Raw genomic sequence first — 10,905 nt, forward strand, 5'->3', positions numbered from 1 at the left:
GCATTTCGTTACACCTGCAATAACATCTGCTCAACGTTTATGCAACCAATAAAATGTGATTTGATTTGAACTTTGTGGCAACAGTTTGGAGAAGGCCCTTTCCAGTTCCAGCATGACAATGCCCCCGCCGTGCACAATGCGAGGTCCAAACAGAAATGGTTTGTCGATCGGTGTGGAAGAAGTTGACTGGCCTCCACAGAGCCCTGACCTCAACCCTGTCGGACACCTTTGGGAGGAATTAGAATGCCAACTGCGAGCCAGTCCTAATTGCCCAACATCAGTGCCCGACCTCACTAATGCTCTTGTGGCTGAATGGAAGCAAGTTCCTGCAGCAATGTTCCAACATTTAGTGGAAAGCCTTCCCAGAAGAGTCAAGGCTGTTATAGCAGCAAAGGGTGGACCAATGCCATATTAATGCCTATGATTTTGGAATATGTTTGACAAGCACTTGTCCACATACTGTTGGCCATGTAGTGTATGTTAAATCACCCTAAGATAGCGAGCCATGATCTTAAGGACTTTGACTGCCTCTGAATGGAGAACTGCTCATTTTAATTTCCTGATGCATCAGGAAAATGATCTGCAACGAGAGTGATTTAAGTTAAGATCTGGCATCTGTACACTAATTATATAAGTTGTAGACCAATAGAACAAAATGGAGGGAGCCCATTTTAGCCCTACAGTAAAAAGTATAACCCTCTGCTATTCAGAAGTAAACAAGAGTGAAAGAGGAAGTCGCTGTGTGTGTTCTCCCCCACCACATGGTTTACAAAAGGCTTGTACATTGTGGTCTTGAACCAACCCGAAGTAGAACAGAGAGCTGTCATCCATTTACCAGGAACAATTGAAACAGCAGTCTTAATAGAATGTGTATAGAATACATTCTTTTTCCAAAGTGTCTACATAAAACTTTAAGGTTATGATGGGTAGTTAGGGATGGATACATGCTTATTGAAAACTCATAGATCTTGTTATTGTTTCAGTTACAAAGAAGAGATAGTGGTCATGAAATTGAATGTTTGTCATAGCTTTTATTCTGGAGATAACATAACAGTAACATAGCTGCCTTTTCTGACAACCAAAGAGATTATCACTTTTCACGACGGAACATGATTTACGTTATAACTTGACAAAAAAAAATGTATTTCACAGTTGAAAGCACTACAATACTTCAGTTCAATGTGGTAAGAAAAGAGGCACGTTATAACAGTTCCACACATTGAGATGTGACTAGCTTTAAAATGAAAGAATGACATGTCTTTGCAGCACTGTCATTTGTAATCAAAGCATTTTTGTAAAAGTAGCTATAGTGATTAACTTGTTTGAAAGGTCAACAGAACAAACATGTTTTAGTACAACAAAGTAAAAAATATAATTATAAAATGATATGTATATAAAAAGCTCCTCTAAATATCAAAGTGCTGAATAGGTCATGGAAGAGGCAATACCAAGTTCCTGATAAGGTATTCTTGGTCCTCAACAAAGTAAAAACAATCCCCAACACATGCAGACAGGTTCAGTCCAACAGGATATTAGCTCACAGCAGGGTGGAGAGGTGGGCAGGGGGACACATTCTTCTGGTGGGCCTCATGGAGGATATTAGTATCACTGTCCCCGATGACCTCCAGAGCCAACCCCTCGTTGTATAGGCACCTAAAACCATCGTAGAACTTGTCTGTATCTCCCTCCCCCTGGCTTCCCTTTCCACTCCTGGTCTGCCCGAGACCCGGTTTGCCCGCAGGCTCCCAGGACACCTCATCCTGAAGCTTGGTCATCTTGGTGCTGTCAAATATGTACACTGCATTGGCTGGTAGGGAGAACTCCAGGCTGGTGAGGTATTCGTCCACCATCTCCTTGCAGTGGATGAACTCCGTGCTCTGAATCTGGAGCAGAAAAACATACAGTGATTTCCTCAGACATGGCAAACAGGTTTAGTAAAAATAAAAACACCTTATGACAGATGTCGATTGTGTGGGTTCCATTGTTTAACTCAACTGTAATAAAAAATAAGATTGAAATATAGAAAAATGTTATGGATGGCAATGTTCTTCTAACCAGGAACGTACAAATACAAAGACCAAATACAAAAGAAAAGTGAGAAAAAAGGTGTTATTGTGAACTGAAGAAAGATTTATAGTACCTGTCAAAAGTTTGGACACCTACTCATTCCAGGGTTTCTTTATTTTTACTATTTTTCTACATTGTAGAATATAATAATAGTGGTGCTATTAAAGAAATTTCACAAATTAACTTTTTAACAAAGCACACCTGTTAATTGAACTGCATTCCAGGTGACTACCTCATGAAGCTGGTTTTGAGAATGCCAAGAGTGTGCAAAGCTGTCAAGGCAAACGGTGGCTACTTTGAAGAATCTCAAATATATTTGGATTTGTTTAACACTTTTTTTGGTTACTACATGATTCCATATGTTATTTCCTAGTTTTGATGTCTTCACTATTATTCTACAATGTAGAGAATATTACAATCAAAGAAAACCCTGGAATGAGTCAGTGTGCCAACTTTTGACTTGTAATATGGTCCAACATACTTCGCTAATGTTTGAGCACCAACTTGGTTGCATAATTACACTGCAAACACAAAAGCATGACAGCAAACAGCCAAGTGTTTTGAACAGTGTGAGGGGTGGTGATAGCTCCATTGGGAGATGTTGCGTGTCTTACCTGTGCTTTCTTCAGCAGATCGGTGAAGACTGAGAACCAGTCTGGGGTGAGCCTCTCCAACTCCAAGGTAATGATGGCCAAGGCTAGTGTGGAGCCCTTGAACTGTGATAGCTGGTGGCAGGCCATACAGTGCTGCACCTGCCTAGTCCACAATGCCGCTTGGAGGCAAGGCCTCTTCTGAGAATGAGCACCCACAGACGGAAGGTGGGGATGGCCAGAGATCAACAGGGCATGGAACTGCAATAATCACAAAATACAGAAGATGGAGACCATCATTAATACATATCCGCTGTTTCATTCATTCATTCGTCACAATTCATGTCGATCATGGACAACTTTCCACATCTTCTCTTTAACAGCCATTCCCATATTACATTATCTTCTTAGTAATCTGCCCCCTTTCCTTGCCTGAGGTGTGATGCCCTCTTTGCTGTGTGCAGTGCTAGTCTGTCTCCCAGTTGTAAGACTGTTAGTGTAAAACCAACATGGGGGGCTACATTTGTAATGCCCAAACCTTTTTTTTTCTTCTTTGTCACAAAATTGTGAATGCATTTGCATGTCTCCACTCTTTTGCAAATAGTCAGCCATGTTGTTTGAGCAAAGGAAAAAAACTTCAGAATTTCAGGTTGTCGTTTAACAGATCTAGTGGAAATGTTGAAAGAGCCCATCTTTGAATCCACAGCTCAATCATACAACTGTGTTATGGTGGAAAGTATGTGACAATATTCCTGTAGTACCCATTCTTGTTTGAAAGACAATGGAGATATGACCACTATTTCGGTTGCTGAATGCAAAGTACATTTTCAGGAGAATGTAATTGTTGGAAAGTTTATTTGAAAAGTATTAGAGAATTTATTTTTATTTAACTAGATTTTTTTTGTATCATGTTTCTTTTTTTGATTTCTACAATACTTGTATTTTTGTAATAAACCTATTCTGAGCTAGGACAATATGGAATAGTTATTATGGATTAAACTATAATCTACACACAACTAACTGGTGAGACATTCATCAATCTCTGAAATGTTTCAGTATTCAGAACAATCTTATGTTATAATTTGAGGAAATTTTCACATTGGCTCTGGTGTGAAACAATGAAACTGCCCTAAACGTTTTACTTCACACCAATAGGATTCTGTTCAAGAATGTTGGCCAATGGTTGTGGTCTGCCATGGTAACATTGCAGGGACGTCTACTACTAGACTTGAGGATGAAATATGTCTGTTAATAGTTAGTGTTTGATGCTTATTTGACTTCCAGTTTGTGGTGTGTAGTATAAAGTATGGATCTTTCCAAGATGTCAAACTCCAGTGTGCCATAAACAATCTATACAGCATGGCATTTTTTTTATGACACTAAATATGCATACATGACAGCACGGTACTATTCCAATTAATCACATTTTATTTAACCTTTTTAACTAGGCAAATACTTATTTATGTTAAGATTGTACTTGGAAGTGGGTTAGGATTGGACAAATTATATCTTAAAAGCCTCTCCCCTTGTTAAATAACAGGGTTCTACTTTCTGCTTTACTGCTGGAGGTAAATCAGATAAGTGCCTTGGCTTGATCTATGCTCTAAATTGCACTCAATCACTAAGATTTAGATGACCGCTTGTCAATGGTGTCAGGTGTGGACAGAGACATATCACAGGCGGACACAAGTCAAATCAATGCACAATTTCTAGGACCAATACTCTATCGGGGAGAAGTTAACATTGGCCATCTTTGACAAGATGAAGTGTGTGTTCCCCTGTGCTTTTGTACTGTGTTTGAGCCTGTCAAAGCAGTGAGGACGTGTTAACTGCTACTTACGATGTGAATGAAGTCGATTGGCGTTGCGGTATACAGGTCCCAGTTCAGCTTATCTAGTATGATCCTCTCCATGCGAAGAATCTCCGCTGTTGAAAAGTTGCATCCGCTCTGCACAACAAGGCCCTTGACTGATCCAATCACCTGTTTCAACAGACATCAGCGAGGGAGCTAATAAACATATTGTATTAAACTAGCGTTGTGTTTTATTTTGACTATTAGAAAGAATAAACTTATGTTCAATTATGTTTTGCTAAACTTCCAAGAGATAAAAATCCCACCTCATCCTCCTCATTGATTTTTGCTGAGAGAATCAGAGAGGTGAAGGCGATACACTTCAGGTATTTGGGCGGGGCCTGAAACAGAAGGTGATTTAGCACCTCTAGAATTTAGCAGAATGTGAGCTGTGAATTATTTTCAAGAACAGAAGATTTCCATACCTTCACTGTTGCTAGAAGTCTATTCAGAACACAGCCTCCAAGAGCAAATGTTTCTTGACAGAAGTTGAACAGTCTGCACATTTCACCCAGCCACAGGATCACATCTTGCAGTTGGAAAGGGGTAATGTCAGTACCCTGTGTGCAATGGAAAGAATCAAGAGGTCAGAACTTTGCAGGGGTGTGTGGTGAATGTGTCAGACTGTGTCAAACATTAGGCTCAGTCAAGATGGTAGCCCATATACTTGAATGCAGCTGTTCTTGAAGACTGGCACTTTCCAGAGGCGCATCTCCCTGCCCAGTGCATCCTCCAATAACGCCACCAACCGTTGGTTCTCTGCAACTCCTGGGTTCTTCATTGTGACCTTGGTGCCGGCCAGGGTTCTCCACCACCTAAGAAGGACACACCGTGTAGTGTTACAGGCCATGCCATTTACAGTGGGAGAATGAAATGCATCACATAACAGCTAAACACAACTTCGTAGGTTACATTCAAAGTCAGAGTCATAGATACTCTGGAACAAAACATTTTCTGAAATGTCCAACGTTCTCCTTTCTTCTTCACAAAAGGTTAATCTAATGTCACTTTCCCCAGGCTAGAAATGTCTCATTTGGATAGTCTAATTCTAAACAGCTGATTTCTGAGCAGAATGTGTCAACCAGTGGAGTAAAGTACTTAAGTAAAAATACTTTAAAGTACTACTTAATACGTTTTTTGAGGTATCTGTACTTCACTACATTCCTAAAGAAAACATGGTACTTTTTACTCCAAACATTTTCCCTGACAACCCAAAGTACTAGTTCTATATTGAATTCTTAGCAGGACAGGAAAATTGTGAAATTCACACACTTATCAAGAGAACACGTGGTCATCCTTACTGCCTATGTTCTGGCAGACTCACTAAACACAAATGCATCTTTTGTAAATAATGTGAGTGTTGGAGTGTGCCCCTGGCTATCTGGAAATTTGCTTTGCTTAATAGAAGGAATATGAAATGATTTATACTTTTACTTTTGATACTTAAGTATATTTTCAAAATTAAGTATCACAAGTAAATGTAAGTATATTTAAAACCAAATACTTTTAGACTTTTACTCAAGTATTTTACTGGGTGACTTTCACTTTTACTTGAGTAACTTTCTATTAAGGTATATATACTTTTACTCAAGTATGACAATTGGGTACCTTTTCCACCACTGGTGTCAACATAATCAGCCTGGTAGTCTCATAGACTAGACTTAACATAGACACTCATTAGTATATGTTAGGTTTGGAATGGTTACATAAAACAGAAGGTTACTTAAAGCTGGGACCCTACAAAATTAACATAGAAATGTGACAAATGTGTCATTCTAGTCGAACGTAAGTCTAGGCGGTAGATCGGTTCTATGTGTACTATTTCTATGCTTCCCATTATTAAGTTTCATTTTTGCGTCTTTTACTTTCGGTGTTGTACACCAGTTTCAATGAGATGAAAATACAATAATTTTGGTTATGGATGGGTAGGTGTGTAACTCGAATGTCTGGTAACTCAAAGGTTGCGTATTCGAATCTTATCACGGACAACTTTAGCAACTACTTACAAATTTTTTTTGCAACTACTTAACATGTTAGGTAACCCTTCCTAAGAACCACCTAGCTAATGTTAGCCACAACAAATTGGAATTCCTAAAATATCAAACATATTGCAAATTCTTAATATATTGTACCAATTGCAATTCGTAAAATATACGAATTGTAATTCGTGACATATAATACGAAATGGATGACGGACGACATCCACAAATGAATACATACGAAACCTATCATATCATTCTAAATGGAGGGCAATATATTTACATGTAATATGTTAAGTCTACCCCTGAGTCAGGTTGCAGCAATGGATTGTACATAAGCACCGAAAGGATTTTTCAACAGTGTACACAAGCATACAGCGCTCCATTTATAGATTGACTAGGCAGGAAATCATGAAATAAGCGTTACATTTTTGTTAAGGCACGCCATTTTTTGATTTTCGTATGCTGTGTGCAACAATTTTTCACATTCATAAGTTATTCACTTTTGCTTGTGCATAAAAACAGAAGACATATGGGCGGGATAGTGAACAGCTGCAGCTGAAGTCAATTGCTTTTGTTTTGCGTCTCAGATGCTGCCGTGATATCTTTCGATACTTTATTTCTTCAATTAGTCTTCTTACCTTTCGAAATGCAGATATGTTCTTCGACAACAGGCGCATTTGTACATAGGTTTTAATCGTCCATGTTTACCAAAGCAAGATTATTCAAACAAACAATATGGAATTTGTCAGTAACAATAGTACAGGATCTCCTCGCAATCTAGTACACAACCAAATAAAAAACACATACTTAATTTCATACAGCCTTATACGGATGTATAAACACTACATAAAAACGATAAAAATGAAGACGGCACATTAGAGAGAAACAACATCTAGCCCAGCAGTGACTGTTTTGAACGCCCCTGACTCCGCCTATCTTTTCATCATGTCCATAATAAAACATTGTGTTAGTGGGGCAAACATACGGGATCCGTTATACAAAATGGTCGAGCCTCCACCGAAAATGTCCCTACAACATGTATTGTAAAATACTATTAAGTAATATTATTTGGGCTAGGCTACTTTTATCATGTGCATGAAACGAATCGTCAGATTTTGGGCATTGTGTTTCAAACAATGAAACCTTATCAGGTTGTGTTCCTTCTGCAGCACTCTCTGAGCCACAGACAAAGCAGACAACATTATGAGGGCCCCCAGCCCCTATAACAGTGGCCCGACGTTGTGGATAGGCTAAGCTTGCCGGTTGTTCTCCCTCAAGCACTAGGCCTTCATTTCATAGATTACCACAATTCTAGATGTTTTTTAATGAACAAGAATACAACACAAAAACAACTGTAAGCATAGATTTTGTTAGTCTACTGCTAGAGGATGGAAAGAATATGACCATCTACAGACATTACATAAATCAGTTACCACAAAACAAGTAGGCCTAATACCGCTGTTGCAGAAATGCATAACAGTATAGCTTCTGTCCCTCTCCTCACCCCTACCTGGGCTCGAACCAGGGACCCTCTGCACACATCAACAACAGTCACCCACGAAGCACCGCTACCCATCGCTCCACAAAAGCCACAGCCCTTGTAGAGTAAGGGGAACAACTACTTCAAGGTCTCAGAGCGAGTGACGTCACCGATTGAAACGCTATTAGCGCGCACCACCGCTAACAAGCTAGCCATTTCACATTGGTTACACATATTTGCCATAGATAACATTTCTGGTGAAGGGTGCACTTGCAGCCTGCAATTCGGGGTGTTCCTGCATCTATACTTCTATTGGTAAATGTTTAAGCTAGGACAGGTGGGAGGCGAGGGCACTTCAATACAGTTAGCTAGTTAGCTAACATACAGTGTCGCCCCAGCCTCTCGCCCGCTGTGCTAGCGGGAGGCGAGGGAGACCTGTAGACAGTGTCCTTTGCTCCTGTCTGTCAGGCAAGGTTTTCTCCGGTACACAGCACGTGGGAGGCAGGGGACACACCATGTGCTAGCTAACTAGCAAACCAGTACATGGTTAGCTAGCACACGGTGTCTCCCCATCCTCCCACCTGCTGTGCTAGCGGTAGGTGTTCATGCAAGAACCAATGGGATGCTCGGGGGGGGGTTGTTCATGAAGAAACCAATGGGATACTTTTTTATTTTTAAAATTTTATTTCACCTTTATTTAACCAGGTAGGCTAGTTGAGAACGAGTTCTCATTTACAACTGCGACTTGGCCAAGATAAAGTACAGCAGTTCGACACATACAACAACAGAGTTACACATGGAATAAACAAACATAAAGTCAATAACACAGTAGAAAAAAGAAAAGTCTATATACAGTGAGTGCAAATGAGGTAAGATAAGGAAGGTAAGGCAATAAATAGGCCATGGTTGCGAAGAAATTACAATATAGCAATTACACACTGGAATGGTAGATGTGCAGAAGATGAATGTGCAAGTAGAGATACTGGGGTACAAAGGAGCAAGATAAAGAAATAAATACAGTATGGGGATGAGGTAGTTGGGTGGGCTGTTTACAGATGGGCTATGTACAGGTGCAGTGATCTGTGAGCTGCTCTGACAACAGGTGCTTAAAGCTAGTGAGGGAGATATGAGTCTCCAGCTTCAGTGATTTTTGCAGTTCATTCCAGTCATTTGCAGCAGAGAACTGGAAGGAAAGGCGGAAAGGAGGAATTGGCTTTGGGGGTGACAGAGACTTGCAGAGACTTGTAGATGACCTGGAGCCAGTGGGTTTGGCGACGAGCATGAAGCGATGGCCAGCGAGAGCGTACAGGTCGCAGTGGTGGGTAATATATGGGGCTTTGGTGACAAAACGGATGGCAGTGTGATAGACTGCATCCAATTTGTTGAGTAGAATGTTGGAGGCTATTTTATAAATGACATCACCGAAGTCGAGGATCAGTAGGATGGTCAGTTTTACAAAGGTATGTTTGGCAGCATGAGTGAAGGATGCTTTGTTGCGAAATAGGAAGCCGATTCTTGATTTAATTTTGGATTGGAGATGCTTAATGTGAGTCTGGAAGGAGAGTTTACAGTCTAGCCAGACACCTAGGTATTTGTAGTTGTCCACATATTCTAAGTTAGAACCATCCAGAGTAGTGATGCTGGACCGGCGGGTAGGTGTGGGCAGTGATCGGTTGAAGAGCATGCATTTAGTTTTACTTGCATTTAAGAGCAGTTGGAGGCCACGGAAGGAGAGTTGTATGGCAATGAAGCTCGTCTGGAGGTTAGTTAACACAGTGTCCAAAGAAGGGCCAGAAGTATACAGAATGACTGTCATGACTTCGGCCGAAGTTGGTCCCTCTCCTTGTTCGGGCGGCGTTCGGCGGTCGACGTCACCGGCTTTCTAGTCACCACCGATCCATGTTTCATTTTCGTTTTGTTTAGTCTTGATCATACACACCTGGTTTCCATTCCATTAATTATGTTCCTTATTTAACCCTCTGACTTCCCTCTCTGTTTTGTGCGTAATTGTTTGTCATGTGGGTTCGTGTTGATATGGCTCTGGATGATTGTGTTTGTTCCTTGTTTGGAACTTTACGTATATTTTCAGTAAATTTGGACTATTACTCATATCTGTGTCCTGCGCCTGACTCTGCAATTTTCCATTCACCAACAACCTCACAGAATAACGCACCACAAATGGAGTCAGCAGGTAAAGCCAGCCCTCCTCTCCCAATGGAGGAGCGTGTTCAGCAGCACGCGACCATGTTACAGAGTCTCGGTACAGCCATGGATCGCATGCTGCAAACCATGGACCGATGGGAGAGAGGGGGTTTTCCGGTTCACCCATCAGCACCTCCCCAGCTCCCACAACCACCGACCTAGATGTCCACACCTCCTTCATCAGGATCCAATGGGATTCGGCTCTCGCTCCCGGGAGCGTACGATGGAACGGCTGCCGGGTGCCAGGGGTTCCTACTCCAGCTGGAGCTCTACCTGGCAGCTGTTCAGCCGGCCCCCTCGGGACGCGAGAGAGTAAGCGCCCTCATCTCTTGTCTGACTGGAAAAGCACTGGTCTGGGCCAACACCATCTGGGGAGAAGAAGGCCCGACGTTGGACAACTACGAAGATTTCACCCGCCGCTTCCGGGCAGTTTTCGATCATCCACCTGAGGGGAGAGCGGCGGGGGAACGCTTGTTCCATTTAAGACAGGGGATGAGGAGCGCTCAGGAGTTCGCTCTGGATTTTAGAACTCTGGCCGCCGGCGCGGGATGGAATGAGCGGGCCCTGATCGACCACTACAGGTGTAATTTACGCGAGGACGTTCGTAGGGAGTTAGCTTGCAGGGACACCACCCTTAACCTGGACCAGCTGGTGGACCTATCCATCCGGCTGGATAACCTGTTGGCCTCCCGCGGACGTCCAGATCGGGGTCTGTCAGTTCCATCCCCCAGC

At 41.8% G+C, this 10,905-nt stretch overlaps 2 protein-coding genes across 3 annotated transcripts in view; one reads left to right on the top strand and one right to left on the bottom strand.

Moving 5' to 3' along the window:
- The window catches only part of LOC139583806 (septin-8-A-like), a 43,371-nt gene extending 38,684 nt beyond the window's left edge, over window positions 1–4,687 (top strand). Inside the window, exon 10 of one of the 2 annotated variants that reach the window (XM_071415299.1) lies at window positions 2,697–4,687. In XM_071415299.1, the coding sequence (XP_071271400.1) occupies window positions 2,697–2,862 (166 nt within the window). In that variant the 3' untranslated portion in view covers window positions 2,863–4,687. The remainder of the gene's footprint in view (window positions 1–2,696) is intronic. The other variant, XM_071415310.1, reaches the window with a different exon arrangement.
- On the bottom strand, window positions 4,639–7,423 carry LOC139583816 (cyclin-I-like). Its single transcript, XM_071415344.1, has 5 exons — window positions 7,130–7,423; window positions 5,177–5,324; window positions 4,935–5,069; window positions 4,776–4,850; window positions 4,639–4,665 (listed from the first exon to the last, which is right to left on the bottom strand). The coding sequence occupies exons 1-5, from the start codon at window positions 7,174–7,176 to the stop codon at window positions 4,654–4,656; spliced, it is 417 nt and encodes a 138-aa protein (XP_071271445.1). The 5' UTR covers window positions 7,177–7,423; the 3' UTR covers window positions 4,639–4,653.
- Between the last annotated feature and the right edge of the window lie 3,482 nt (window positions 7,424–10,905).

The sequence above is a fragment of the Salvelinus alpinus genome, chromosome 1 (assembly GCF_045679555.1).
Source record: "Salvelinus alpinus chromosome 1, SLU_Salpinus.1, whole genome shotgun sequence".
In the NCBI taxonomy this organism is placed as follows: Eukaryota; Metazoa; Chordata; class Actinopteri; order Salmoniformes; family Salmonidae; genus Salvelinus; species Salvelinus alpinus.

Bases quoted from the DNA above. Each gene is read 5' to 3' on its own strand.
- LOC139583816 (XM_071415344.1), bottom strand. From the start codon at position 7,176: ATGTACAAATGCGCCTGTTGTCGAAGAACATATCTGCATTTCGAAAG. The intron at 5,325-7,129 runs GTAAGAAGACTA...TGTCCTTCTTAG, and splicing joins ACATATCTGCATTTCGAAAG to GTGGTGGAGAACCCTGGCCG. The intron at 4,851-4,934 runs GTATGGAAATCT...CTTCTGTTTCAG, and splicing joins GACTTCTAGCAACAGTGAAG to GCCCCGCCCAAATACCTGAA.